Below are 25,316 nucleotides of genomic sequence, written 5' to 3' on the forward strand. Positions count from 1 at the left end.
ATACAGATATGAGTGACATTTACTGTATAATATGTCTTTATCTATAACTATGCCTTTCTTTTTCATTACCAATGCTGAACTTTTTAAGGTGAAAACAGTGTAACTTTTGTGCCATCAGATTTATGAGCCAACTAGTATGTGAAACATTATAATAATCAGACACCATGTAGTCAAACTCTTTAACACAGGTCACATTACATTACTTGTATACAGTTGTGATGTTTTACAGGCAAACATATACAGTGCTTTTGTACAGTGGTACTTTCATGGTGCAATATGTGGTAACTTGTGAAATGTGAGCTTACTGTATGCTATGGTCTGGTCTGTATGATCTATTAAATACAAAAACAAAACCACAAAACCTAATGATGAACTTCTGAATTACTTGAGTTTTGCATCAAAAGGCTTAACATTTCTTTGGCACAGCTGCATTATTGTAAAAGGAATTTTGTGTTAACACCCTACTTAATAATAACAATAAGCATCATCATTATAATGCTTGTCTCACCCTTCACAGCTAGTTTACTCTTATATGTCAGTTTAAAAAACATTTAGCTCATTTCTAAAACACACAGGCACTTCTGGCCTTGGAACAATATCAGCCTCAGTATGATCTTCCTGTCTGAGTCACTTCAAGGGACAGTAATTAGCTTGAATGAATACATTCCAATGCAGTTTATGGAAATAGCAATGTTAATCCGGCTCACATACTGTGTTTATTACGGGAGAGCTGTAAGCTTGCTTTATCATCTGATGGAGAAGACTTTGTAGTGGCACAGTACACACAAAGCTTTTCCAGATGTTATGTGAATCCAATTTTACTTTAATGTGGACCATTCTCTAAATCAAAGTTTACCTGAGAGTCAGGCCTAACACAGACATGTAGGCTGGTAAAAATATAAATAAATATTAAAGCAAAGTTTCAGATTGTCACCTCACACAATACCTTATTTCCCATATTGAGTGAGTTGTTGTATTTGTATTTTGATTGTTACGTGCTGGACCAAATTGACATCATTCTTATATAGGGTCAGAAAATGATTACTTGCAAGGTTTTAGCAGGCAATGTCGTACCATATTTCTTGCTCTCTGAGTGACAGACAATGTGCTCAAAAGGTCACTGTTTAGCCACACTGTAATCCACAATATGACTATGAAAGGGTGGTGGGTATAAAATCCGTACTATTCCAGAAAGCAGACCTTCCTCCAGTATGCTCAGGGATGGGGATTCTGTTTTTATCCGATGTCATGGTTTTTCTCTCCTTTCCCTGAAGTGAAAAAAACATCTTTGCCTGAGACAGATAAAGCTTTAAGTCTCTAAATGACAAAGACTGAGATTCGACTGCAGCTTAAAACGGACCTTGCAACAGAAAGCAAGACTATTTATACACTTCTGATATCAGCAAACATCACTTTTGTTCTCACCCCTGTCCTTCTTTCCATTACACATACTTTATCAAATCTGGACATTTAGACAGCTTACCACACTGTTGCAATAACACAGGACATCCTCTCATATCAAATTGATGGCTTTGTTTATCTCTAGTCTGAGACCTGTACTTCTCACAGGAATTGAATATTCCTTCCAAGAAAAGTTTAGAGTGAGTGTATATGTCTACTCAAAGATATGAAGTCTTAGCTACATGAAAATATGTTGGCAAACAGAATATAAACATACATACATGATTTTTACTGCTATAATTATCATTCAATAACATGCACATTATTCATCAATATACAGAAACTCTCTTTAGAAGGTTTTTGGCAGCAGTGTGAGTTCTGAAATGCAACTTAGAGGAGTCATCCCAGGAGACAAACAAAAAGCTAAGCCTTTAACTTTTAAATCATGAGTAACTCACACGAGTTATACACATATATTAGTATATGTTTTTGTGTATTACACACCTATTAAAGATGCATTTACATTTAGAGTTGGTAACATATTACACACTGATTAAAGCATTTCAAATACCAGTGGCACTGTGGCATTGCAGTAGCATTGCACTTAAAGTAACTACTAGGTGTGGTTGAGGCAAGTGCACCAGAGTTGAAATTTTAACAGAGTTTAAGTGCAATAATGCTTTTATGCCACAAACGATTTAGTGAGTACTTATTGAGTGTTGCATTTAACATTTATAGCTCAACATACTCAACAGTCTTACTAGTCTAGTTAGTCTACTTAGATGCCATGTCTTGAAAACACTGAGCTCACACTGACAAATTAAATTAAGAATCATTCAATTCTTTCTCTTTTAAAAAGTCATGTTTTTTTAATCTATCCAGGAAGCCATAGTCTCTTTCCATATTTTCACTTTTGATAAAAGGCTTGCTATGTAATAGACAAGGGTTATAGTCCAGTAAAGAGTTTTTCTTCTAATATAATTAATTTCCAACGGGAGGCATTTGAGGACATCCATGACAATACCTCTCTAATGTATGATGGCAGTGTGGCAACTGGCTCCGGCTAATTACCCCTTCTGGGCTGTCTTCACTGGTGAGGACATTGTGACCATCTTTATCCTTCAAATGAAACACAATGTTAAAGATAACTAACATTTATTGAAAAGAGCAAACACATTATGTCTCAACTGGAGCTCAAAATATAGTCTGATGAATTGCGCTAAAGGTCAAATTACAGAATGAGTGTTTGGAGCGCATGGAGATACATTTTATTATAATATAATACACAATTTTGCAGGCAATTTGTGTTTGCAGGATGTTTTTCTGATAATAAATGTGTCCCTCTCTGCTTTGTGAATGCACACACATGACCTCATCTCCCCAGGGAAATGAGGTCATGCGTGAGTAGGAGAGCTCGACATTCAGGCAACAGGATGAGTTCTTTTTATTTAAATATCCTCTACCCTACAATTTTAGTAGCACTCTTTATCGCTTAAAACGGTTGTGTCATTGTAATGTCTTTTAAATAAAGCAGGAATAAATGCTTTTATATGGGGTCTAATTTTGATGTTATTGTGTTTGTTTGGAATAAAAGTGAGATGAAGCAGCTTGAGATAAGCTTTCCTTTCTCATCACCACTTGACCCAGAGAGGAGACTCACACACTGCCGGTTGTTCGCTGCTCTGGTCCACTGGCAGCCAAGCACACATGACACTACAATGCACCAATGTGGAACAAAACACCAGAACAACCACCAGCTGGCACTCGTAGGCTAACACATGTGCACCATACACCATGCCGCAATGTATTTTATGTATTAATCCGGGGTCTTGTTTGCTATGCATAATTGAATGAATATAATAAAAAAAAGTGAATTAAAGAGTGATATTTTATATGTGTTTTATATGTGTTTTTATATGTGGGCTACAGGTACATGCCTTTTCCCTGATACCTTAATTGCAAAATAATTATTGGTAATAAACCATGAGGGAGGGATCTGACTATGAGGGGGTAATGTGTATCTTACATGTTTTAGAGAATTAACAGTATCAAGGCATGTGGATACATCTGATTTCTTTGTCCGCAGCATTCACAGCTCCTGCATCCCCCGCCCCCCCCTCTGCTTCCTTCCTTCCTGAGCACAGCTCTTTCAGCACCGTGGACAGCGACCTGCCTACAGGCGCTGCGTTGCCATGGCGACGGGCTGTCTGTTCCTGGGGTCTGTGCTCTGAATCTGCCTGTAATGTAATTTTTAGACATGCCCCCTCCCCCGCCTCCCTCCACGGTGCAGCATCCGCAGCTTGGAGACATCAGATGAGCGTTCTCTGTCAAATGAGATCGCCACCTCTCCCAACAAGGGCGGGTAATAATGCGAATTAGGTGCGTTGAAACAATCTGGTAGCATTGAAGCAGTGCGGGGGAAACGATGGGGGCAGAAATGGGAGGAGGTGTTGCAGAATGCGGCAGTGCCGGTGCGCGCGCACGTTTGGCCTAATTCCAGAACCAATACGTAGCCGCAGCACGCGGGAGGGGTGCGGTTAGCCGTTAGTTGCTATCAGAGTGACGGTTATTTTTTCGTTTCTATCTGAATTTATTCATTTTCCCACGCGCTGCTTCAGGGTGGAAATAGTTCCTCGTGGGGCACAAGGTAGAGCAGACAAAGGAGGGGCGACATCACAGGTGTACTAGCAGATTTAATCCATGAGATGTCGCTGTTCACCTCTTCAATAAGAGAAAGATTGTGGGTGTGTGCTGAGCAGACCGCACAGACTTCAAGCAGACAGAATGTGAATGTTAACAGCTTTACCTACATTAGAACACACATAACAAACAATTCAGTTCAGTTTTATTGGCATGAATGTCAAACAACGATATTGCCAAAGCTTAAAATATAATACAAAAGAACAACTGATTTCATACAGTTCATTAAATAAAGTAAATAAAACAGTGTGTGTTTGTGTGTTAAAAAAAATATAATACAATTTTTTAAAATATAAAACAAAATAGTAAAAAATAAAAATAATAATACAGTAGCTAAGCGTGTGTGTGTGTGTGTGTGTGTGTATGCGTTCGTGTATGAATTCAGTTAATTTCTGTGAAATGTAAAAAAACCCAAACAAACAAATGATGTATTTATGGTTTGTGGGTTCCTTTTTCCGTGGAAAAATCCATGAGATTTAGAATCATTTACTAATGATTTTCACGAAGTTTCCTAGAAATATGCAATTTGACGTATGTGTAGGAAAAGAGTACAACAAGAGCCAACTTTCAATTGCTACATTTATAGGCCACTGAATTAATTAGTCATTAATTAGTGGCATAACTTGGGAGTTTCACGGAAATCCCCTGTTCACTACACTTAGGTTATTGTTGTTTTTGTTTTTGTTGTTGCAGGTAAGAAAATGAAATTACCTCCTGCGGACCGACTTTTTCTAATTGTCTCTCGACACACTTAGATGCCAACAGTTATTCTCTTAAATGTCTGTAGAAAAAATAAAAACTGGTGTTTACTTTCTGCTTATGTAATTGGAGGTTGGCAACAGTGATTTTAATGACAAATGTTTACTGGCTAGTCGTGGGAAACGGATGGTGTGATTCAACACAAAAATAAAAAAACTAAATGATCGACATAACTTGAAATAGGATATTTTAGACATTTTATAAGGAGAAGCCTCTCTCTCCGACTTGAAATATGCATTGTGTTTGCAAGACCCAGCTTTTAACATACACACAAATGTTAAATAATACCTTTTCCACAACTAGTGTAATTAAAACTTCAAATCCTACTTAGCACGTCTACTGCCTAAATGCAAGTTCACTGGTTTGGGTGGGAGGGATGTGAGAACTGAGAAACGGGAGAGAAAAGGGGTTAGACAGGGTTATATACGTGAGTGCATGTGATTGGATTAGAGGCACAGGTGGATGAAATGAGTGAAGCACGGGAGGTTGATTGGAAGAATTGGATGAGGCGCAGGTGGTCGAATTAGTGGTAGAGGCGTGGTCCTGTTTCTGAACATTAGTTATATAACTCCATTGTTGGTAGTATTTCCGCAAAATCACATATTGTATAGGCTAAACTGGAAAAAAAAACTTGTTGTCGCCGCACCGTCGTTACAGCTACAACGGGTGGTGCTGTTACACTATATATATCACTATAGTGGTTATGTGTGTGTGAGGGTGTATCTTTTTAAATGTGCCTTCACTACCAACCCAAACGAGACGGGTTGAAAGAACGGACTAAAGCGACTTCATTCTTCTGCCAGAATGCTTCCCACAGACCTTTATTGTTTATTATGAGTAAATTGAAAATCCCGCAAGAATTTTGTTGACGGATTTAAGATTTAAAGGATTTTTACAAACAATGGCGATAACGGACATCAAAAAACGGTGGCTGGATGTGTGGATTTCTTTTTGTCTGGCTCTGCTGATTGTGATTAATTTGGAGGGAATCTCTGCTCAAATACGATATTCCATTCAGGAAGAATTAAAATTAGGCACGGCAGTTGGAAATGTAGCCAAAGACCTTGGATTAGATCTTGGAAGACTGACGGATAGGAATCTTCGTGTGGTGTCAGGAACAAAGCAGGATCTGTTTAAGGTAAACCGGGATGGAATTTTGTTAGTGAACCAGAGAGTAGACAGGGAGGAGCTGTGTGCAAAAACTGTTCCATGCATCACAAATCTTAAGGCAGTTGTGGAAAATCCTCTCGAGATGCACCAAGTGATAGTTGAAATACTCGATGTAAACGACAATTCGCCCAAATTCCTCGAAGAAAACTACACATTAGAGGTGCTGGAGTCCGCCATTGTTGGATCTCGATTTCAAACTGAAGGAGCACACGACCTGGATGTTGGTTTGAATTCCTTACAATCATATAGGCTAACCCATAACCAGTATTTTCGCCTCGAAACCGAAGAATTTGGGGAGGATGGGAAGGTCCCATATTTAATATTACAGCGACCTTTGGATAGAGAGCACACAGCTCAACACTGGTTACAGTTAACAGCTGCAGATGGGGGTAAACCACCAAAAGCTGGTACTATTAATGTATCTGTTATTGTATCTGATATTAATGACAACTCACCGGTGTGCGATAAACAGAAATACACTATAACAATAAAGGAAAACGCACCTGCAGGAACATTTCTGCTGACAGTAAATGCATCTGACTCGGATGAGGGGGTGAACGGTGAGATCGAATATTCTTTACGGAGTAAGCTCAGAGGACTGTCAGGTGAGCCTTTTGATTTGGATAGTAGAACTGGCAAACTGACGGTGAAAGGGGGGCTTGATTACGAGGAAAAGCAAGTCTATGAGATTAAGGTCCTGGCTGCGGATAAAGGGGCCGTGTCTCTCTCCACACACTGCAACGTGGTTGTTAGAGTGGAAGACGTGAACGATAACCAACCCGAAATAGAGATCACATCCCTTTCCAGTCGCATTCCGGAAGATGCACCTCCTGGCACGGTGGTGGCGTTGATGGGTGTGGCAGACCTTGATTCAGGTGTGAACGGACAGGTGGTCTGCAGTGTGCCGGGTCATTTACCTTTTGACTTAAAGCCATCCCCTGACGGACACTCATACTCTTTAGTCACCAAAGAATACCTTGATAAGGAAAAGATAAATGTCTATAATATTATGATAACGGCTAAAGATCTAGGCAGCCCCGCCTTGTCATCTACAAAGGTGATACAGGTAGATGTGCTCGATGTTAACGATAATAGTCCTTTGTTCATTGGAAGCCCTTATACTTTTTATGTGCCAGAAAACAACAAGGCTGGAATGTCAATTTTTTCAGTTAGCGCAGTAGATGCTGATGGAGGTGAAAATGCAGCAGTCACATATTCACTCAACCGTAAAAGTCCGGGGCACACTGTAACCTCTTTTCTAAATATAAATGAAGCAAATGGCACAATATCTGCGCTAAAAAGTTTCGACTTTGAAACTCTGAAAACGTTCCAGTTCCAAGTTGTTGCCTCCGATTCTGGAACTCCGTCACTGAGCAGCAACGTCACAGTGAACGTGTTCATTCTGGATCAGAACGACAACGCTCCAGTCATCCTGTATCCAGTCAGCTCTAACGGTTCTGCTGAAGGTGTGGAGGAGATTCCCCGCAATGTGAACGCAGGACACTTGGTGACTAAAGTCAGAGCCTATGACGCTGATATAGGATATAACGGCTGGTTACTCTTTTCACTGCAGCAAGTCACTGACCACAGTCTCTTTGGTTTGGACCGCTATACAGGACAGATCAGAACACTTCGCTCCTTCACAGAGACAGACGAGGCTGAGCACAAACTGCTCATACTGGTCAAAGACAATGGGAACGTGTCGCTCTCAGCAACAGCTACTGTGGTGGTCAAACTTGTGGAGCCCAAAGAGGCTTTTGCAGCTTCTGATGTTAAAAGTTCAGCCAAAGATGAGGAGGGGACCGATGTGACTTTTTATCTGATGATAACTTTGGGCTCAGTTTCTGTACTTTTTCTTATCAGTATCATCGTGCTGATTGCAATGCAGTGCTCTAAAACCACAGACTATACTTCTAAATATCTGCAAGAGACTAATTATGACGGGACACTGTGCCACAGCATCCAGTACAGATCTGGAGAGAAACGGTACATGTTAGTTGGACCCAGAATGAGTATAGGATCTACTATAGTCCCGGGCAGCCACGCGAACACACTAGTGCTCCCTGACAGGAGGAGGGGATCTGGAGAGGTAAGGCATTTAAAACTTTAAAAATTTAAAAGTTTTATAAAACATGGTTACAAGCATACAGTCAATGGTTTGTGTTTTGCACAAAGTTTTCCTCTTATCGTTTCTTTATGCAGAGACAGCAGTACCAAACATAAATACCAACACATTAAGATACGTTTTGTTAGGTATGTTGCGTTAGAGTTAATTTTATTATCTCATTTATCAGAGAAAGTGGTCGTTTGCATTGAAAGAGAAACTTCAGTCAATGTAGCAGAATGCTGTGCATGGCTAGATAGCTCCGTCAAACACAGCCACTATTGTTCGTGTACAGACACACTCATGATTATTACAGATACATACGACATATTGTATACAGCTCATCATTTGTAAAGAGGACAGTCTGTGTTACCATTGTCCTTGGTGCTGAAATAAAAGGTTTACTTTTTCTTCAGCAAAACAGAGTAATTATACTCTGTATTTGTGTTTTGGGCATTGAGTTTTTGACAGTTGGGCCTTAAAATATTCTAACTTCTAACCAAAAAATGACTGAGACGTTTGAAGATTTTGCGATGTTACTGTTGAGTTGTTTGAGCAGTATATATAGATTAAATTAGAGGGGAAGGCTGTGCTACGACTTGTGCTTGCTGTCCATGGTGCCGAAATACATGGGCACGTCAAACAGCAATGTAATGTAAAATGAACGTATTGAACGCTATTATTTTAATGATCATTTGATGCGACTCTTGGTGGGAGAAAGCCATCTAGAAGAAGGGACATTTTTGTTTTAAAAAAAACGAGTATGCAGCAAAGTCTGGTTTCAGTAATCACCTCTGGGTGTCACTATTATAAAGTGAAACCAGACACGACTTTGTCCCTCCCCTCACATATCTTTTGTTTCCCATCTGAGCAGAGCAAAGAAACACTTGAATCAACCACAACAGCCGATGAAATCACGTTGTGTGTTCTTTAAAGATGCGATACTCCACGGGATGGACATAAATAATTGTTTGTGACGGTAAAGGCTCCTGTGTGTATACGTGTTGTTGGATAACGATGGGGACCAGCACGAAAACTCGAACAACGGACTGCTCCTGGTTTCTTTTGGCACTACTGCTGCTTTTCGGAAAACAGGCTTTGGCTCAGACAAGGTACTCTATTCCAGAGGAGGTAGAAGAGGGAACTGTTGTTGGAAATGTTGCGAAGGATATTGGCCTTGACATCACCTCTTTGAATGATCGACGGTTCCGAGTCGTGGTGTCTGGAAGTAAGGACCCTTTCTTTGAAGTAAACCAGATCAATGGGGCATTGTACGTTCAAAAGCATATTGACAGAGAGGAGCTCTGTCAGGGGAGCGGTGCTTGTCTAATAGAGCTAAAAATCCTTGTTGAAAACCCTTTGGAAATACACTATGTAATCGTAGAAATCACCGATGTAAATGATCATTCTCCTGCTTTTCCTGAGAGAGAACAGAGATTTGAAATAGGTGAACAAACATTACCAGGAAGGCGATTTCAACTACACACTGCTCGTGATCCCGATGCTGGAATTAACTCAATACGTACATACACTTTGACGTCAAATGAGCATTTTGAAGTAAATATTCGTGAAAGCGATGCGGGTAAAATACCATTTTTAGTGCTGAAGAAATCGTTAGACAGAGAACAAAAGGACAAACACACGCTGCTGGTTACAGCAGTTGATGGAGGAAAACCTCAACGATCAGGCACACTAAATGTTTCTATTATTGTTCTGGACAGTAATGATAACCGTCCAATGTTTAGTCAGGAGAGTTATCAAATTGCAATACAGGAAAATGTTCCCGTCGGTACTTCAGTGTTTAGAATGAATGCAACTGATCCAGATGAAGGCATCAACAGCGAAGTTGAATACAGCCTTGGAAAAACCCTGAGGCAGAAAGTGTATGATATTTTTGAGTTGGACAAATTAACTGGAGAGATTAGAATAAAAGGTGTAGTGGACTATGAAGAAAACGACGTATATGAACTGGACGTTGAGGCATCAGATAAAGGGACACCTCCATTAACCGGTGAGTGTAGAGTCATTATAAAGATATTAGACGTTAATGATAATCCACCAGAAATAGAAGTCACATCGCTCTCAAATACAGTGTCTGAAGACTCGAAGCCTGGAACAGTTATTTCACTTATTAGCCTGACGGATAGAGACACAGGTGTCAATGGAAAAATTATTTCGCACATATCCAACGACGTACCTTTTGAACTAAAGCCCTCTTACAAGGAAAACACGTACTCAGTTGTCACAAAGCGATTTTTGGATCGAGAGGAGGTGTCACATTATGAAATAACAATAAAAGCCACCGACTGTGGTGAACCTCCCTTATCTATTGTTAAAACTCTGAGCATCCAGATATCAGATGTAAATGACAACAGACCGCAATTCTCTCAAAATACATTACAGTTTTATCTGATAGAAAATAACGTAGCTGGAGCGTCGATATTCTCCGTGAGCGCAACGGACAAAGACTTAAATGACAACGCAGTTATTTCATATCACATTGTGAGAGAAGGGAGCCAAAATGATATAATGTCTTTCCTCAACATAAACTCTGAAAACGGACAAATATCAGCGCTAAAAAGTTTCGACTTTGAAACTCTGAAAACGTTCAGTTCCAAGTTGTTGCCTCAGATTCTGGAACTCCGTCACTGAGCAGCAACGTCACAGTGAACGTGTTCATTCTGGATCAGAACGACAACGCTCCAGTCATCCTGTATCCAGTCAGCTCTAACGGTTCTGCTGAAGGTGTGGAGGAGATTCCCCGCAATGTGAACGCAGGACACTTGGTGACTAAAGTCAGAGCCTATGACGCTGATATAGGATATAACGGCTGGTTACTCTTTTCACTGCAGCAAGTCACTGACCACAGTCTCTTTGGTTTGGACCGCTATACAGGACAGATCAGAACACTTCGCTCCTTCACAGAGACAGACGAGGCTGAGCACAAACTGCTCATACTGGTCAAAGACAATGGGAACGTGTCGCTCTCAGCAACAGCTACTGTGGTGGTCAAACTTGTGGAGCCCAAAGAGGCTTTTGCAGCTTCTGATGTTAAAAGTTCAGTCAAAGATGAGGAGGGGACCGACGTGACTTTTTATCTGATGATAACTTTGGGCTCAGTTTCTGTACTTTTTCTCATCAGTATCATCGTGCTGATTGCAATGCAGTGCTCCAAAACCACAGACTACACTTCTAAATATCTGCAAGAGACTAATTATGACGGGACACTGTGCCACAGCATCCAGTACAGATCTGGAGAGAAACGGTACATGTTAGTTGGACCCAGAATGAGTATAGGATCTACTATAGTCCCGGGCAGCCACGCGAACACACTAGTGCTCCCTGACAGGAGGAGGGGATCTGGAGAGGTGAGTAAATGTCTATATTTGCTTTATATGCTAATTTAAGGATCTCTTTTGTCATTATCGTCCACCTGGAGACATACTATTTTTTGCACTTGCGGTTTTGACCCTGCTGGTGTCAAAGTGTGCTGTCCATGGTGCTGAACTAAAATATATTTCGTAATACAGTTAATGACAGGTAGACATAAGTAAATAATCACTCAACCTATTGTTCTTAACAAAGTTTGTATCACTCATTACCCTTACGTCCAGCGTGTATTGAACACAATCGAGCTGTGGAGAAAATGTATAATGTGTGTCTCATTTTCCGTCTTGCCTCGATGCCACAACATGTACTCATACAAGTTGATCGGGTTAAATTGCCTTACAGGTTTTATTGTTTGTCCTAGTAATTGTCCAATGACCACACATGTGAGTCGCACGCTGTTTGGAGGTTGCTGAGAAACATACCAAACATGTAGTTGACTTGCTGGAGGAGGCAACACCCACAAAGTGAGAGTATTGAGGCGTTTTATTCAGCTCATTGCGTTTCCTCTAACACTGGGCTGGGCTGCATGGAGGCATAGAAGTCGATTGCAATGTAAGTCCTGAGAGAACGAGGTAGTGAACTTAAAAAAAACGTGTGACATAGTATTGTATTGCAGCCCACTGGCCACATGGTGCCGGTGTGGCCTAATGGTTGTGTTGCTCATTCTGTACAGGCCCTGCCCATCTCTGGATCATATGTGATGGATGTGGATGCTGGCGGAGTACACATCATAGCCTGTGTATTAAGTAACATGAATAGCGTCTTTCTGTGTGAAAGCTTTGATTTGAGAATCGTGATATGGATCTAATTGGACTGGTTCGATGAGCGGTTGGGTCATTGTAATTGCCTCAAAGAAAGTATTCATCTTTTTCCTTCACGATGAGAGAACGGGGACAAAGGCGCCGAGTGAATTGCTGGTGGATTGTCGGGATTTTGTTGCTGTGCTTTGGTGAGCGGATTTGGGCTCAGCTAAGATACTCTGTTCCAGAAGAAGTACACGTGGGATCCCCTGTTGGAAATGTTGCAAAGGATTTAGGCCTTGACATTAGCACTTTGACAGACAGGCGGTTTCGTATTGTTTCGGGGCCCAATCATGCCCTGTTTCAGTTAAATCAAAACAATGGCGTGTTGTATATTGGAAAAAATACGGACCGGGAGGAGCTCTGTGATGGAATCAAGGTTTGTGTGATAAACCTGAAAATTGTTGTTGAAAGCCCACTGGAAATACATTACGTCGGTGTTGAAATAACGGATGTTAATGACCATTCACCGACTTTCCCAGAAAGCGAGCAGCGATTGGAAATAGCAGAGCATACTCCTCCAGGTACCCGCTTCCAAATTCATGCTGCTAGAGACCCTGATGTCGGTGCACATTCGGTCCGATTATATAAATTGAGCCCAAATGAATTTTTTGATACTGAAATCAGAGAAAACGAGGAAGAAAAGATACCGGTTTTAGTGCTGAAAAAGCCTTTGGACAGGGAGCAAAAGGCAGAACACCATTTTGTGTTAACTGCTCTTGATGGTGGCAGTCCACCGAAATCTGGGAGCCTTAATTTAACGATCAGTGTGCTTGATGCAAATGATAATCGCCCTGTGTTCAGCAAAGATACATTTACTGTGTCATTAGATGAAAATGCACCGATTGGAGCTCTTGTAATAACATTAAACGCTACAGATTTAGACGAAGGTTCCAACAGTGAAATTGAATACACGTTTGGAAAAACACAAAAGAAAAAAGTGCATGACACATTTGAATTGGACAGGGTCACTGGTGAGATTCGAGTCAAAGGAAAAGTGGACTTTGAGGACACGGAGATTTATAGACTAGATTTGCAAGCTTCAGATAAAGGACAGCCACCCTGGACCGCTGAAAGTAGAGTTGTGATAAAAATAAAAGATTTGAACGACAATACGCCAGATATCGAAGTAACATCATTGTCTAATGTAGTACGAGAAGATTCAAAGCCTGGCACCGTTATCTCTCTCATCAGTGTTACGGACAGAGATTCTGGGGTTAATGGGAAAGTTATTTGTAAAATATCGAATAGTGTTCCGTTTGATTTGACGCCATCCATTGAGGAAAACATGTTTTCTCTTGTCACGAAGGGGCGTTTAGATCGAGAAACTGTGTCCTACTATGACATCGCAATAACAGCTACCGACAGCGGTGAACCTCCACTGTCCACTATAAAAACCTTGAGCGTCCAGGTGTCTGATGTAAATGACAACAGACCAATGTTCAGCCAGAATCCACTTGAACTTTATCTGGTAGAAAACAATGTCCCGGGCGCATCAATACTTTCCGTAAGTGCTGCTGATAATGACCTTAATGAAAATGCAGTGATAACGTACCACATTGTGCGAGGTGATGGGCTGCAGGGTGATATGACATCTTTCCTGAATGTAAATTCTGAAACCGGACAAATATCAGCGCTAAAAAGTTTCGACTTTGAAACTCTGAAAACGTTCCAGTTCCAAGTTGTTGCCTCCGATTCTGGAACTCCGTCACTGAGCAGCAACGTCACAGTGAACGTGTTCATTCTGGATCAGAACGACAACGCTCCAGTCATCCTGTATCCAGTCAGCTCTAACGGTTCTGCTGAAGGTGTGGAGGAGATTCCCCGCAATGTGAACGCAGGACACTTGGTGACTAAAGTCAGAGCCTATGACGCTGATATAGGATATAACGGCTGGTTACTCTTTTCACTGCAGCAAGTCACTGACCACAGTCTCTTTGGTTTGGACCGCTATACAGGACAGATCAGAACACTTCGCTCCTTCACAGAGACAGACGAGGCTGAGCACAAACTGCTCATACTGGTCAAAGACAATGGGAACGTGTCGCTCTCAGCAACAGCTACTGTGGTGGTCAAACTTGTGGAGCCCAAAGAGGCTTTTGCAGCTTCTGATGTTAAAAGTTCAGCCAAAGATGAGGAGGGGACCGATGTGACTTTTTATCTGATGATAACTTTGGGCTCAGTTTCTGTACTTTTTCTCATCAGTATCATCGTGCTGATTGCAATGCAGTGCTCTAAAACCACAGACTATACTTCTAAATATCTGCAAGAGACTAATTATGACGGGACACTGTGCCACAGCATCCAGTACAGATCTGGAGAGAAACGGTACATGTTAGTTGGACCCAGAATGAGTATAGGATCTACTATAGTCCCGGGCAGCCACGCGAATACACTAGTGCTCCCTGACAGGAGGAGGGGATCTGGAGAGGTAAGCTCATGTTTCGATTTTAATTAAAGGTAATTTTCATGCACTCACAGATAATTTACTGCGGGTAAAATTATGTTTATTTCCTTCTAACAGTCATAATTACTTTTAGAAACATATAAAACAATGAATATTTACTATGTGGCCCACAGTAAAATGTCTTAATGTTTTGTGCCTTTTTCATTTAAGTCTTACCTATGTCTGTTAATGCCTCTCTCGAAATTAGAAAATGTGTTCAGGCTACTAACATAATTATTTCGTGGCGCTATCCATGGTTTATATCCTTGCACCATCTAAGGTGTTGAAGTGTTTGTCATACTGTGGGGATTTTGAAGTTGTGATTTAAGTTTCAGTTCGGATATGACTTTATGTAAAGCAATAGTTTCAGGCTAGTTCACGAGGAAAGCCCTAACAACATAATGGCGTATTTTGTAGCGCTGTCCATGGTGCTGACAACCACGTGATTTTCAAGTTAGATCGTATGTTTGCTTTTAAAACTTTATGGAATTAATTTATGGATTTCGATGACCAAAGCCGTGGCATTTATTACACATCACCAAGTTTTTCATTGATTTTTTTTTTTATTAATGTATATTGTATCTATTCCAGGAATCTGCCGGTTCCTATTCATTTGCATTATGAAAGTGTATTAGCACACCTTGAAACTTGCTTAATCAATGTTGTATAGTACAGTGCAGCCAGTGTGCATACATTTATGATAGGGGAATTCAGTGCATAGTTTGCTTACAGTGCACTGTCACAAAGCAATAACGTAACAATGAATGAACAACCATTAATTCCAACACGATTTTCACTGTTATAGTGTGCGACATAAACAAGTTTCAGAGTCTAATCATTGATTAACATACTATAGCGATATGAAAGGAGACGAGCTACAAGGAAGGGTGTGGACAATTCACTATTTAAATCTAAAAAAGTATAACCTGCATTCAAAAAAATAGCAAAAATATAAATAATTTGTAGTTAAGAAATCACAATTTGCAAACAAAAAATATCGTCTTTTATGACTCCGTTTGCTTTAAAAGCAGGTCATAATGTGGCCAGTCCACAAGGTGTCGGTGTCATATCAGCATAAACTGTTGTGTTACAGCGTTGGCCCTGCCCCTTCCAGACAGGTTTTGTTCAGATCGACAGAAAAGAGACAGTACCTTCCACTGAAGCGAGTGTTCCCGTTGTTGCACATATAAATAGATACTTTCACAACATGGAATATATTTCAACAGTTTTTTTGTGGTTTAGGTAATTTTCCTCTTAGTAAAGACCCGTAAACAATGATCAAAACAGAAACGATGGGAGCCGGAGGACAAAGACGAGGAATACAATCCTGGTGGCTAGCCTTCAGTTTGTCTGTGATGCTCAGCTGTGTGGAGCGGGTTTCATCCCAGATAAAATATTCTGTTCCAGAGGAAGTAAAAGTGGGATCTGTTGTTGGAAATGTCGCCAAGGATCTAGGACTGGACATCAGTTCGCTGGAGGAACGACGGTTTCGTATTGTTTCGGGAACTAAAGATGCTCAGTTTGAAGTAAATCAGAACAATGGCGTATTGTATGTGCATAAGAACATCGATCGAGAGGAGCTCTGTGAAAGCGTTTCTCCATGTTTAATGAACCTAAAAATGGTAGCTGAGAACCCCATGGAAATACATTATGTGGGAGTTGAAATCATAGATGTAAATGATAATTCGCCGAGCTTTAAGGAGGAAGAAAAAATATTAGAAATATCTGAGTCCACTGTCCCTGGCAAACGTTTCCAGTTACCGACTGCGCACGATCCAGATGTTGTCGTCAATACTGTGCGCGTGTACAAATTAAACCAAAACGACTATTTTAATATACAAATCCGAGAGAGAGGAGAGGACAAGATACCATTCTTGGTTCTGCAAAAGTCTCTGGATCGGGAAAAGCACAATGAGCACATGCTGATTCTGACAGCAGTGGACGGAGGAAATCCACCGAGATCAGGGACGCTTAATGTCACAGTCGTCGTTCTCGATTCAAATGATAACCATCCTACATTTAGCCAAGAAGTATATTCAGTAACAGTACCTGAAAACGTAGACGCAGATACAAGTGTAATTAAGGTAAAGGCAAGTGATGTGGATGAAGGTGCAAACGGAGATATTGAATATTTTTTCGGCGGCCAGCTTGACCTGAAGATATATGAAATGTTTAGCTTAGATAAAGACACTGGTGAAATTCGAGTAAAGGGAGAAATCGATTTTGAAAAGGCTGACGTTTATAAGTTAGACGTCCATGCCACTGACAAAGGACATCCTCCAATGAGCACGGATTGCAGTGTAATCATCAAAGTGCTCGACAAAAACGACAACAAACCTCTAATAGAAGTGACATCTCTGTCAAACACGGTATCTGAAGACTCAAAAACTGGGACAGTGGTTTCTCTTATTAGTATCACGGACCAAGACTCCGGTTTCAATGGTAAAGTAAAATGTAGTCTTTCAAATAATGTGCCATTCGATTTAAAACCCTCATTTCAAGATAATATGTACTCTTTAGTTTTGAAAGAACATTTGGATCGAGAATCAGTTTCGCATTATGACATCACAATAACAGCTACGGACTATGGTGAGCCTCCACTTTCCACATTCAAAACTTTGAGCATTCAGGTGTCAGATGTGAATGACAACAAGCCAGAGTTCTCACACAGTCCCCTGGAATTATATTTAACGGAAAACAATGCTCCTGGCGCATCAATATTTTCTGTAAGTGCATTTGATAAAGACTTATACGACAATGCTGCAGTGTCCTATCGTATAATTAGAGGGGGAGGCGGTCATAACGACATGGCATCTTTTATAAATATAAACTCTGAAACCGGACAAATATCAGCGCTAAAAAGTTTCGACTTTGAAACTCTGAAAACGTTCCAGTTCCAAGTTGTTGCCTCCGATTCTGGAACTCCGTCACTGAGCAGCAACGTCACAGTGAACGTGTTCATTCTGGATCAGAACGACAACGCTCCAGTCATCCTGTATCCAGTCAGCTCTAACGGTTCTGCTGAAGGTGTGGAGGAGATTCCCCGCAATGTGAACGCAGGACACTTGGTGACTAAAGTCAGAGCCTATGACGCTGATATAGGATATAACGGCTGGTTACTCTTTTCACTGCAGCAAGTCACTGACCACAGTCTCTTTGGTTTGGACCGCTATACAGGACAGATCAGAACACTTCGCTCCTTCACAGAGACAGACGAGGCTGAGCACAAACTGCTCATGTTGGTCAAAGACAATGGGAACGTGTCGCTCTCAGCAACAGCTACTGTGGTGGTCAAACTTGTGGAGCCCAAAGAGGCTTTTGCAGCTTCTGATGTTAAAAGTTCAGCCAAAGATGAGGAGGGGACCGACGTGACTTTTTATCTGATGATAACTTTGGGCTCAGTTTCTGTACTTTTTCTCATCAGTATCATCGTGCTGATTGCAATGCAGTGCTCCAAAACCACAGACTATACTTCTAAATATCTGCAAGAGACTAATTATGACGGGACACTGTGCCACAGCATCCAGTACAGATCTGGAGAGAAACGGTACATGTTAGTTGGACCCAGAATGAGTATAGGATCTACTATAGTCCCGGGCAGCCACGCGAATACACTAGTGCTCCCTGACAGGAGGAGGGGATCTGGAGAGGTAAGGCAAGCAAATTCTAACAAATACAGTCTTTGCCTGATTGTGGCTGCTGTCCATGGTTCTGAAATGCTTTTTATTTTTTCTGTAATCAAGAAAAATACAATACTTAGAACTTGTTTGGGAATACTACAGTAGTTTGTTTTTGACAGCCACAGCTCTAAACAGTGGACAGTGGAAATTTCTGTTGTGCGAGTTTAAATACTGAGGTACATTTGAATGAGAAATACACTATGAGCCTGATTATGACTGCTTTCCATGGTTATTGAAGTACATTCACTATTTATGCTCAAACAGAACAAAAAAAAAAAAACAAGTAATCAAGCAATAATAATGTTAGAGGCATAAGAGAAGTTATGTATTACTAATGTATTAGTAATGTATTACTTTCTTTTGATTACCTCCGGGTGTCACTGTAACAGCAGGAAACGATGTAACACTTTGTCCCACCCCTTAAAGCGCTTTTGTTTGTCATCCACAACAGGGCAGGCATTTTAATCTATCTCGCAAGCCGATGAATTCATGTCATGCATTTTGTAACTATGCGATAAGCTACTCATGGGGTTAGACATAAATATTTTTTATATCGCAGTAAAGCCCTTTCTTGTCTTTTCTCTAAGTTTTAGTTTAATGATGGGGACCGATAGACAAAGTCGACACAGCGGGTACTATTCAATTGTCTTTCATTTGGCTGTACTGATTTTTTTCGGAAAACAAGCGTTTGCTCAGATAAGGTACTCTATCGCAGAGGAGGTCGAGGACGGAACTGTTGTTGGAAATGTTGCGAAGGATCTTGGCCTTGACATCACCTCTTTGAATGACCGACGGTTCCGTGTTGTGTCTGGATCTAAGGACACGTATTTTGAGGTAAACCAGGACAATGGGGCTCTGTATGTGCTGAAGAAAATCGACAGAGAGGAGCTCTGTCAGGGTAGTGGTGCCTGCCTGATGGAGCTAAAAATCCTGGTCGAAAACCCTTTGGAAATGCACTATGTAATAGTAGAAATTACTGATGTAAATGACCACTCTCCCAGTTTCCCAGAAAAAGAACAGAAATTTGAAATAGGTGAACAAACATTACCAGGAAGGCGATTTCAACTGCACACTGCTCGTGATCCCGATGCTGGAATTAACTCTATTCGTACATACACTTTGACTTCAAATGAGCATTTTGAAGTAGACATCCGTCAAAGCGATGAGGATAAAATACCAATTTTAGTGCTGAAGAAATCGTTAGACAGAGAACAAAAGGACAAACACACGCTGCTGGTTACAGCAGTTGATGGAGGAAAACCTCAACGATCAGGCACACTAAATGTTTCTATTATTGTTCTGGACAGTAATGATAACCGTCCAATGTTTAGTCAGGAGAGTTATCAAATTACAATACAGGAAAATGTTCCCGTCGGTACTTCAGTGTTTAGAATGAATGCCACAGATCCAGATGAAGGCATCAACAGCGAAGTTGAATACAGCCTTGGAAAAACTCTAAAGAAAAACGTCTATGACGTTTTTGAATTAGACAAATTAACCGGAGAGATTAGAATAAAAGGAGCAGTAGACTATGAAGAAAACGACATTTATAAACTGGATGTTGAGGCATCAGATAAAGGGACACCTCCATTAACCGGTGAGTGTAGAGTCATTATAAAGATATTAGACGTTAATGATAATCCACCAGAAATAGAAGTCACATCGCTCTCAAATACAGTGTCTGAAGACTCGAAGCCTGGAACAGTTATTTCACTTATTAGCCTGACGGATAGAGACACAGGTGTCAATGGAAAAATTATTTCGCACATATCCAACGACGTACCTTTTGAACTAAAGCCCTCTTACAAGGAAAACACGTACTCAGTTGTCACAAAGCGATTTTTGGATCGAGAGGAGGTGTCACATTATGAAATAACAATAAAAGCTACAGACTGTGGTGAACCTCCTTTATCTACCTTTAAAACTCTGAGCATCCAGATATCAGATGTAAATGACAACAGACCGCAATTCTCTCAAAATACATTACAGTTTTATCTGGTAGAAAATAACGTAGCTGGAGCGTCGATATTCTCCGTGAGCGCAACGGACAAAGACTTAAATGACAACGCAGTTATTTCATATCACATTGTGAGAGAAGGGAGCCAAAATGATATAATGTCTTTCCTCAACATAAACTCTGAAAACGGACAAATATCAGCGCTAAAAAGTTTCGACTTTGAAACTCTGAAAACGTTCCAGTTCCAAGTTGTTGCCTCAGATTCTGGAATTCCGTCACTGAGCAGCAACGTCACAGTGAACGTGTTCATTCTGGATCAGAACGACAACGCTCCAGTCATCCTGTATCCAGTCAGCTCTAACGGTTCTGCTGAAGGTGTGGAGGAGATTCCCCGCAATGTGAACGCAGGACACTTGGTGACTAAAGTCAGAGCCTATGACGCTGATATAGGATATAACGGCTGGTTACTCTTTTCACTGCAGCAAGTCACTGACCACAGTCTCTTTGGTTTGGACCGCTATACAGGACAGATCAGAACACTTCGCTCCTTCACAGAGACAGACGAGGCTGAGCACAAACTGCTCATTGGTCAAAGACAATGGGAACGTGTCGCTCTCAGCAACAGCTACTGTGGTGGTCAAACTTGTGGAGCCCAAAGAGGCTTTTGCAGCTTCTGATGTTAAAAGTTCAGCCAAAGATGAGGAGGGGACCGACGTGACTTTTTATCTGATGATAACTTTGGGCTCAGTTTCTGTACTTTTTCTCATCAGTATCATCGTGCTGATTGCAATGCAGTGCTCCAAAACCACAGACTATACTTCTAAATATCTGCAAGAGACTAATTATGACGGGACACTGTGCCACAGCATCCAGTACAGATCTGGAGAGAAACGGTACATGTTAGTTGGACCCAGAATGAGTATAGGATCTACTATAGTCCCGGGCAGCCACGCGAATACACTAGTGCTCCCTGACAGGAGGAGGGGATCTGGAGAGGTAAGATATTGAAAACAATGTGACGTACAAAATGTCTATATGCATCTCTTTCTCTCATTGAATTTTGCCCAATTGCCTATTTTATATTTATCATCTTTCTAAAAACCCTAGTACATAGAACACTAATCAGCAGCTCAAACAAACTCGAACATATAGTACAAGTCTGATCAATTGTGATGCTTATTATTTGCATCTGTAGGTTAGTCCGATTCACAAGACAGAATTTGCTGTTTCTATAGCAAGAGATATTTGTATTCCAGCGTAGCAAAATTTCTTTGTTTTGTCAATAAGAGGCTCACTGCTTCACACAGTTGTGTCTATTCTTCACTTATCACGTGTTTGTCATTTTCAAGCAGATGAAAGCTGGTAAATACCAAACGCTTTGTTCAGATCTCTATCCATGGTGCTGAAAGGGAAATACTTTCTTGTCTATACAGAACTTAGTGCACGAAGAAATTAAATAAACTAAATCCATGGTATTTTTTAACAACTTAAACTATTATTCTTTTGCTACATCATTGAGAGACAATCTACACATATTTTTTTTGCTACACAAAGTAAACTCCTTGAGCAGGTGTTTAGATGCTGTAAATTTAAGACGCATATGAGGCAACTGGGTATGTTTGTTTTTAAATTGAGTTATATAATAGCCTTTTACTTTCCCAGTGACCTCTGGGTGTCAGTATTACATCGGGAAATCATAGGAAACGTTGACCCTCCCCTCAAAAAGCTTTTGTTTGCCCACTGTGAAAACCAGAGAAGGCATTTGAGTTGAGCTCGCTACCCGATGGAATCGTGTTGTGCTATTTCTACATTTGCGACAAAAACGGGTTGGATGCAGACATTCATTGCAGCAACGGGCTTTGGTGTATTAATGTATTGTTTTATAACGATGGGGTTCGAAACACAAACTAGGAGAACGGTCTGTTCCTGGTTTGCTTTTCATTTGGCTCTACTGCTGTTTGTCGGAAAACGGGCTTTGGCGGAAATAAGGTACTCTATTCCAGAGGAGGTGAAATATGGAACTGTTGTTGGAAATGTTGCGAAGGATCTTGGCCTTGACATCACCTCTTTGTTTGACCGACGGTTCCGTGTTGTGTCTGAATCTAAGGATGCATTTTTTGAGGTAAACCAGGACAATGGGGCTCTGTATGTGCTGAAGAAAATCGACAGAGAGGAGCTCTGTCAGGGTAGTGGTGCCTGCTTGACGGAGCTAAAAATCCTGGTCGAAAACCCTTTGGAAATACACTATGTAGCAGTAGAAATTACTGATGTAAATGACCACTCTCCTAGTTTCCCAGAAAAAGAACAAAGATTTGAAATAGGTGAACAAATATTGCCAGGAAGGCGATTTCAACTGCACACTGCTCGTGATCCCGATGCTGGAATTAACTCTATTCGTACATACACTTTGACTTCAAACGATCACTTTGAAGTAGACATCCGTCAAAGCGATGAGGATAAAATACCATTTTTAGTGCTGAAGAAATCGTTAGACAGAGAACAAAAGGACAAACACACGCTGCTGGTTACAGCAGTTGATGGAGGAAAACCTCAACGATCAGGCACACTAAATGTTTCTATTATTGTTCTGGACAGTAATGATAACCGTCCAATGTTTAGTCAGGAGGTTTATCAAATTACAATACAGGAAAATGTTCCCGTCGGTACTTCAGTGTTTAGAATGAATGCCACAGATCCAGATGAAGGCATCAACAGCGAAGTTGAATACAGCCTTGGAAAAACTCTAAAGAAAAACGTCTATGATATTTTTGAATTAGACAAATTAACCGGAGAGATTAGAGTAAAAGGTGTGGTGGACTATGAAGAAAATGACGTTTATAAACTGGATGTTGAGGCATCAGATAAAGGAACACCTCCATCAGCGGGTGAGTGTAGAGTCATTATAAAGATATTAGACGTCAATGATAATCCACCGGAAATAGAAGTCACATCGCTCTCAAATTCAGTGTCCGAAGACTCAAAGCCTGGAACAATTGTATCCCTCATTAGTGTGAAGGACAAAGACTCTGGTGTCAATGGAAAAATAATATCAAGCATAACCTCAGACGTGCCTTTTGAATTAAAGCCTTCTTACAAGGAAAACATATATTCGGTTGTCACGAAAGGATTTTTGGATCGAGAGGAGGTGTCACATTATGAAATAACAATAAAAGCCACAGACTGTGGTGAACCTCCCTTATCTACCTTTAAAACTCTGAGCATTCATATATCCGATGTAAATGACAACAGACCGCAATTCTCTCAAAATACATTACAGTTTTATCTGATAGAAAATAACGTAGCTGGAGCGTCGATATTCTCCGTGAGCGCAACGGACAAAGACTTAAATGACAACGCAGTTATTTCATATCACATTGTGAGAGAAGGGAGCCAAAATGATATAATGTCTTTCCTCAACATAAACTCTGAAAACGGACAAATATCAGCGCTAAAAAGTTTCGACTTTGAAACTCTGAAAACGTTCCAGTTCCAAGTTGTTGCCTCAGATTCTGGAACTCCGTCACTGAGCAGCAACGTCACAGTGAACGTGTTCATTCTGGATCAGAACGACAACGCTCCAGTCATCCTGTATCCAGTCAGCTCTAACGGTTCTGCTGAAGGTGTGGAGGAGATTCCCCGCAATGTGAACGCAGGACACTTGGTGACTAAAGTCAGAGCCTATGACGCTGATATAGGATATAACGGCTGGTTACTCTTTTCACTGCAGCAAGTCACTGACCACAGTCTCTTTGGTTTGGACCGCTATACAGGACAGATCAGAACACTTCGCTCCTTCACAGAGACAGACGAGGCTGAGCACAAACTGCTCATACTGGTCAAAGACAATGGGAACGTGTCGCTCTCAGCAACAGCTACTGTGGTGGTCAAACTTGTGGAGCCCAAAGAGGCTTTTGCAGCTTCTGATGTTAAAAGTTCAGCCAAAGATGAGGAGGGGACCGATGTGACTTTTTATCTGATGATAACTTTGGGCTCAGTTTCTGTACTTTTTCTCATCAGTATCATCGTGCTGATTGCAATGCAGTGCTCTAAAACCACAGACTATACTTCTAAATATCTGCAAGAGACTAATTATGACGGGACACTGTGCCACAGCATCCAGTACAGATCTGGAGAGAAACGGTACATGTTAGTTGGACCCAGAATGAGTATAGGATCTACTATAGTCCCGGGCAGCCACGCGAATACACTAGTGCTCCCCGACAGGAGGAGGGGATCTGGAGAGGTAAGCCACTTAATTTATTTATTTTTTCTCTATAAAACATGGTTACAAGCATACAGCTATTTGTCATAGTTTCTATTATATAATATTGGCTCCTTTATCAGAGAAAGTGGTCGTTTGTATAGAAACAGACATTTGGGTCAGTGTAGCAAAACGCTTGATGTAGCTTGATAGCTCTATATTAAAAACAGCTACTGTGTCCTAATCTGGTCTATTATTCATGTAGCCTCCATACACTCTTGATTACAAATACATAATACAGCTTATCATTTGTAAAGAGGACAGTCTTTGTTACCATTGTCTTTGGTGCTGAAATGAAAAGTTTACTCTTTTCCTGCAAAACAGAGTAATTATACTCTATATTTGGGAACATGTGGGCATTGAGTTTTTGACAGCTAGGTCTCAAAATAATCCTACTTCTAACCAATTACTGACTGAAACGTTTGAAGTTTGGCATGTTTCAGTGTTTCTGTAGAGTTGCCTGAACAGTATACATACAGTAGATTTAGTTAGAGGGGAAGGCTGTGCTACGACTTGTGCTTGTTTTCTGTGATGCTGAAATACATGAACACCTTAAACAGCAATTCATTGTTTAAGGAACATATTGGACGCTTATATTTAAATGGTAATTTCATACGCCTGTTGGTGAGACTAGAGGAAGACTATAGA

General features: G+C 40.8%; 4 protein-coding genes and 2 pseudogenes across 4 annotated transcripts; all 6 read left to right on the top strand.

The window, feature by feature from the left end:
- Positions 1 to 5,612: 5,612 nt before the first annotated feature.
- LOC119889356 (protocadherin alpha-8-like) lies at positions 5,613 to 8,253 on the top strand. The gene is made up of 2 exons (XM_038700293.1): positions 5,613 to 8,119; positions 8,233 to 8,253. Exons 1-2 carry the CDS (start codon positions 5,762 to 5,764, stop codon positions 8,251 to 8,253), a joined length of 2,379 nt encoding a protein of 792 aa, XP_038556221.1. The 5' UTR covers positions 5,613 to 5,761.
- Positions 8,254 to 9,027: 774 nt separating this feature from the next.
- LOC119889357 lies at positions 9,028 to 12,332 on the top strand (annotated as a pseudogene).
- On the top strand, positions 12,277 to 14,782 carry LOC119888135 (protocadherin alpha-3-like). Its single transcript, XM_038698589.1, has one exon. The coding sequence runs from the start codon at positions 12,404 to 12,406 to the stop codon at positions 14,780 to 14,782; it is 2,379 nt and encodes a 792-aa protein (XP_038554517.1). The 5' UTR covers positions 12,277 to 12,403.
- Positions 14,783 to 15,905: 1,123 nt separating this feature from the next.
- LOC119889358 (protocadherin alpha-8-like) lies at positions 15,906 to 18,915 on the top strand. Its single transcript, XM_038700294.1, has 2 exons — positions 15,906 to 18,478; positions 18,902 to 18,915. Exons 1-2 carry the CDS (start codon positions 16,045 to 16,047, stop codon positions 18,913 to 18,915), a joined length of 2,448 nt encoding a protein of 815 aa, XP_038556222.1. The 5' UTR covers positions 15,906 to 16,044.
- Positions 18,916 to 19,019: 104 nt separating this feature from the next.
- On the top strand, positions 19,020 to 21,450 carry LOC119888253 (annotated as a pseudogene).
- Positions 21,451 to 22,164: 714 nt separating this feature from the next.
- On the top strand, positions 22,165 to 24,719 carry LOC119889360 (protocadherin alpha-8-like). Its single transcript, XM_038700295.1, has one exon. It carries the CDS (start codon positions 22,191 to 22,193, stop codon positions 24,717 to 24,719), a length of 2,529 nt encoding a protein of 842 aa, XP_038556223.1. The 5' UTR covers positions 22,165 to 22,190.
- Positions 24,720 to 25,316: the final 597 nt, after the last annotated feature.

This window comes from Micropterus salmoides, unplaced genomic scaffold, assembly GCF_014851395.1.
Source record: "Micropterus salmoides isolate LMB-PRFRI ecotype aquatic unplaced genomic scaffold, ASM1485139v1 Ms_hic_scaffold_5, whole genome shotgun sequence".
Classification (NCBI taxonomy): domain Eukaryota; kingdom Metazoa; phylum Chordata; class Actinopteri; order Centrarchiformes; family Centrarchidae; genus Micropterus; species Micropterus salmoides.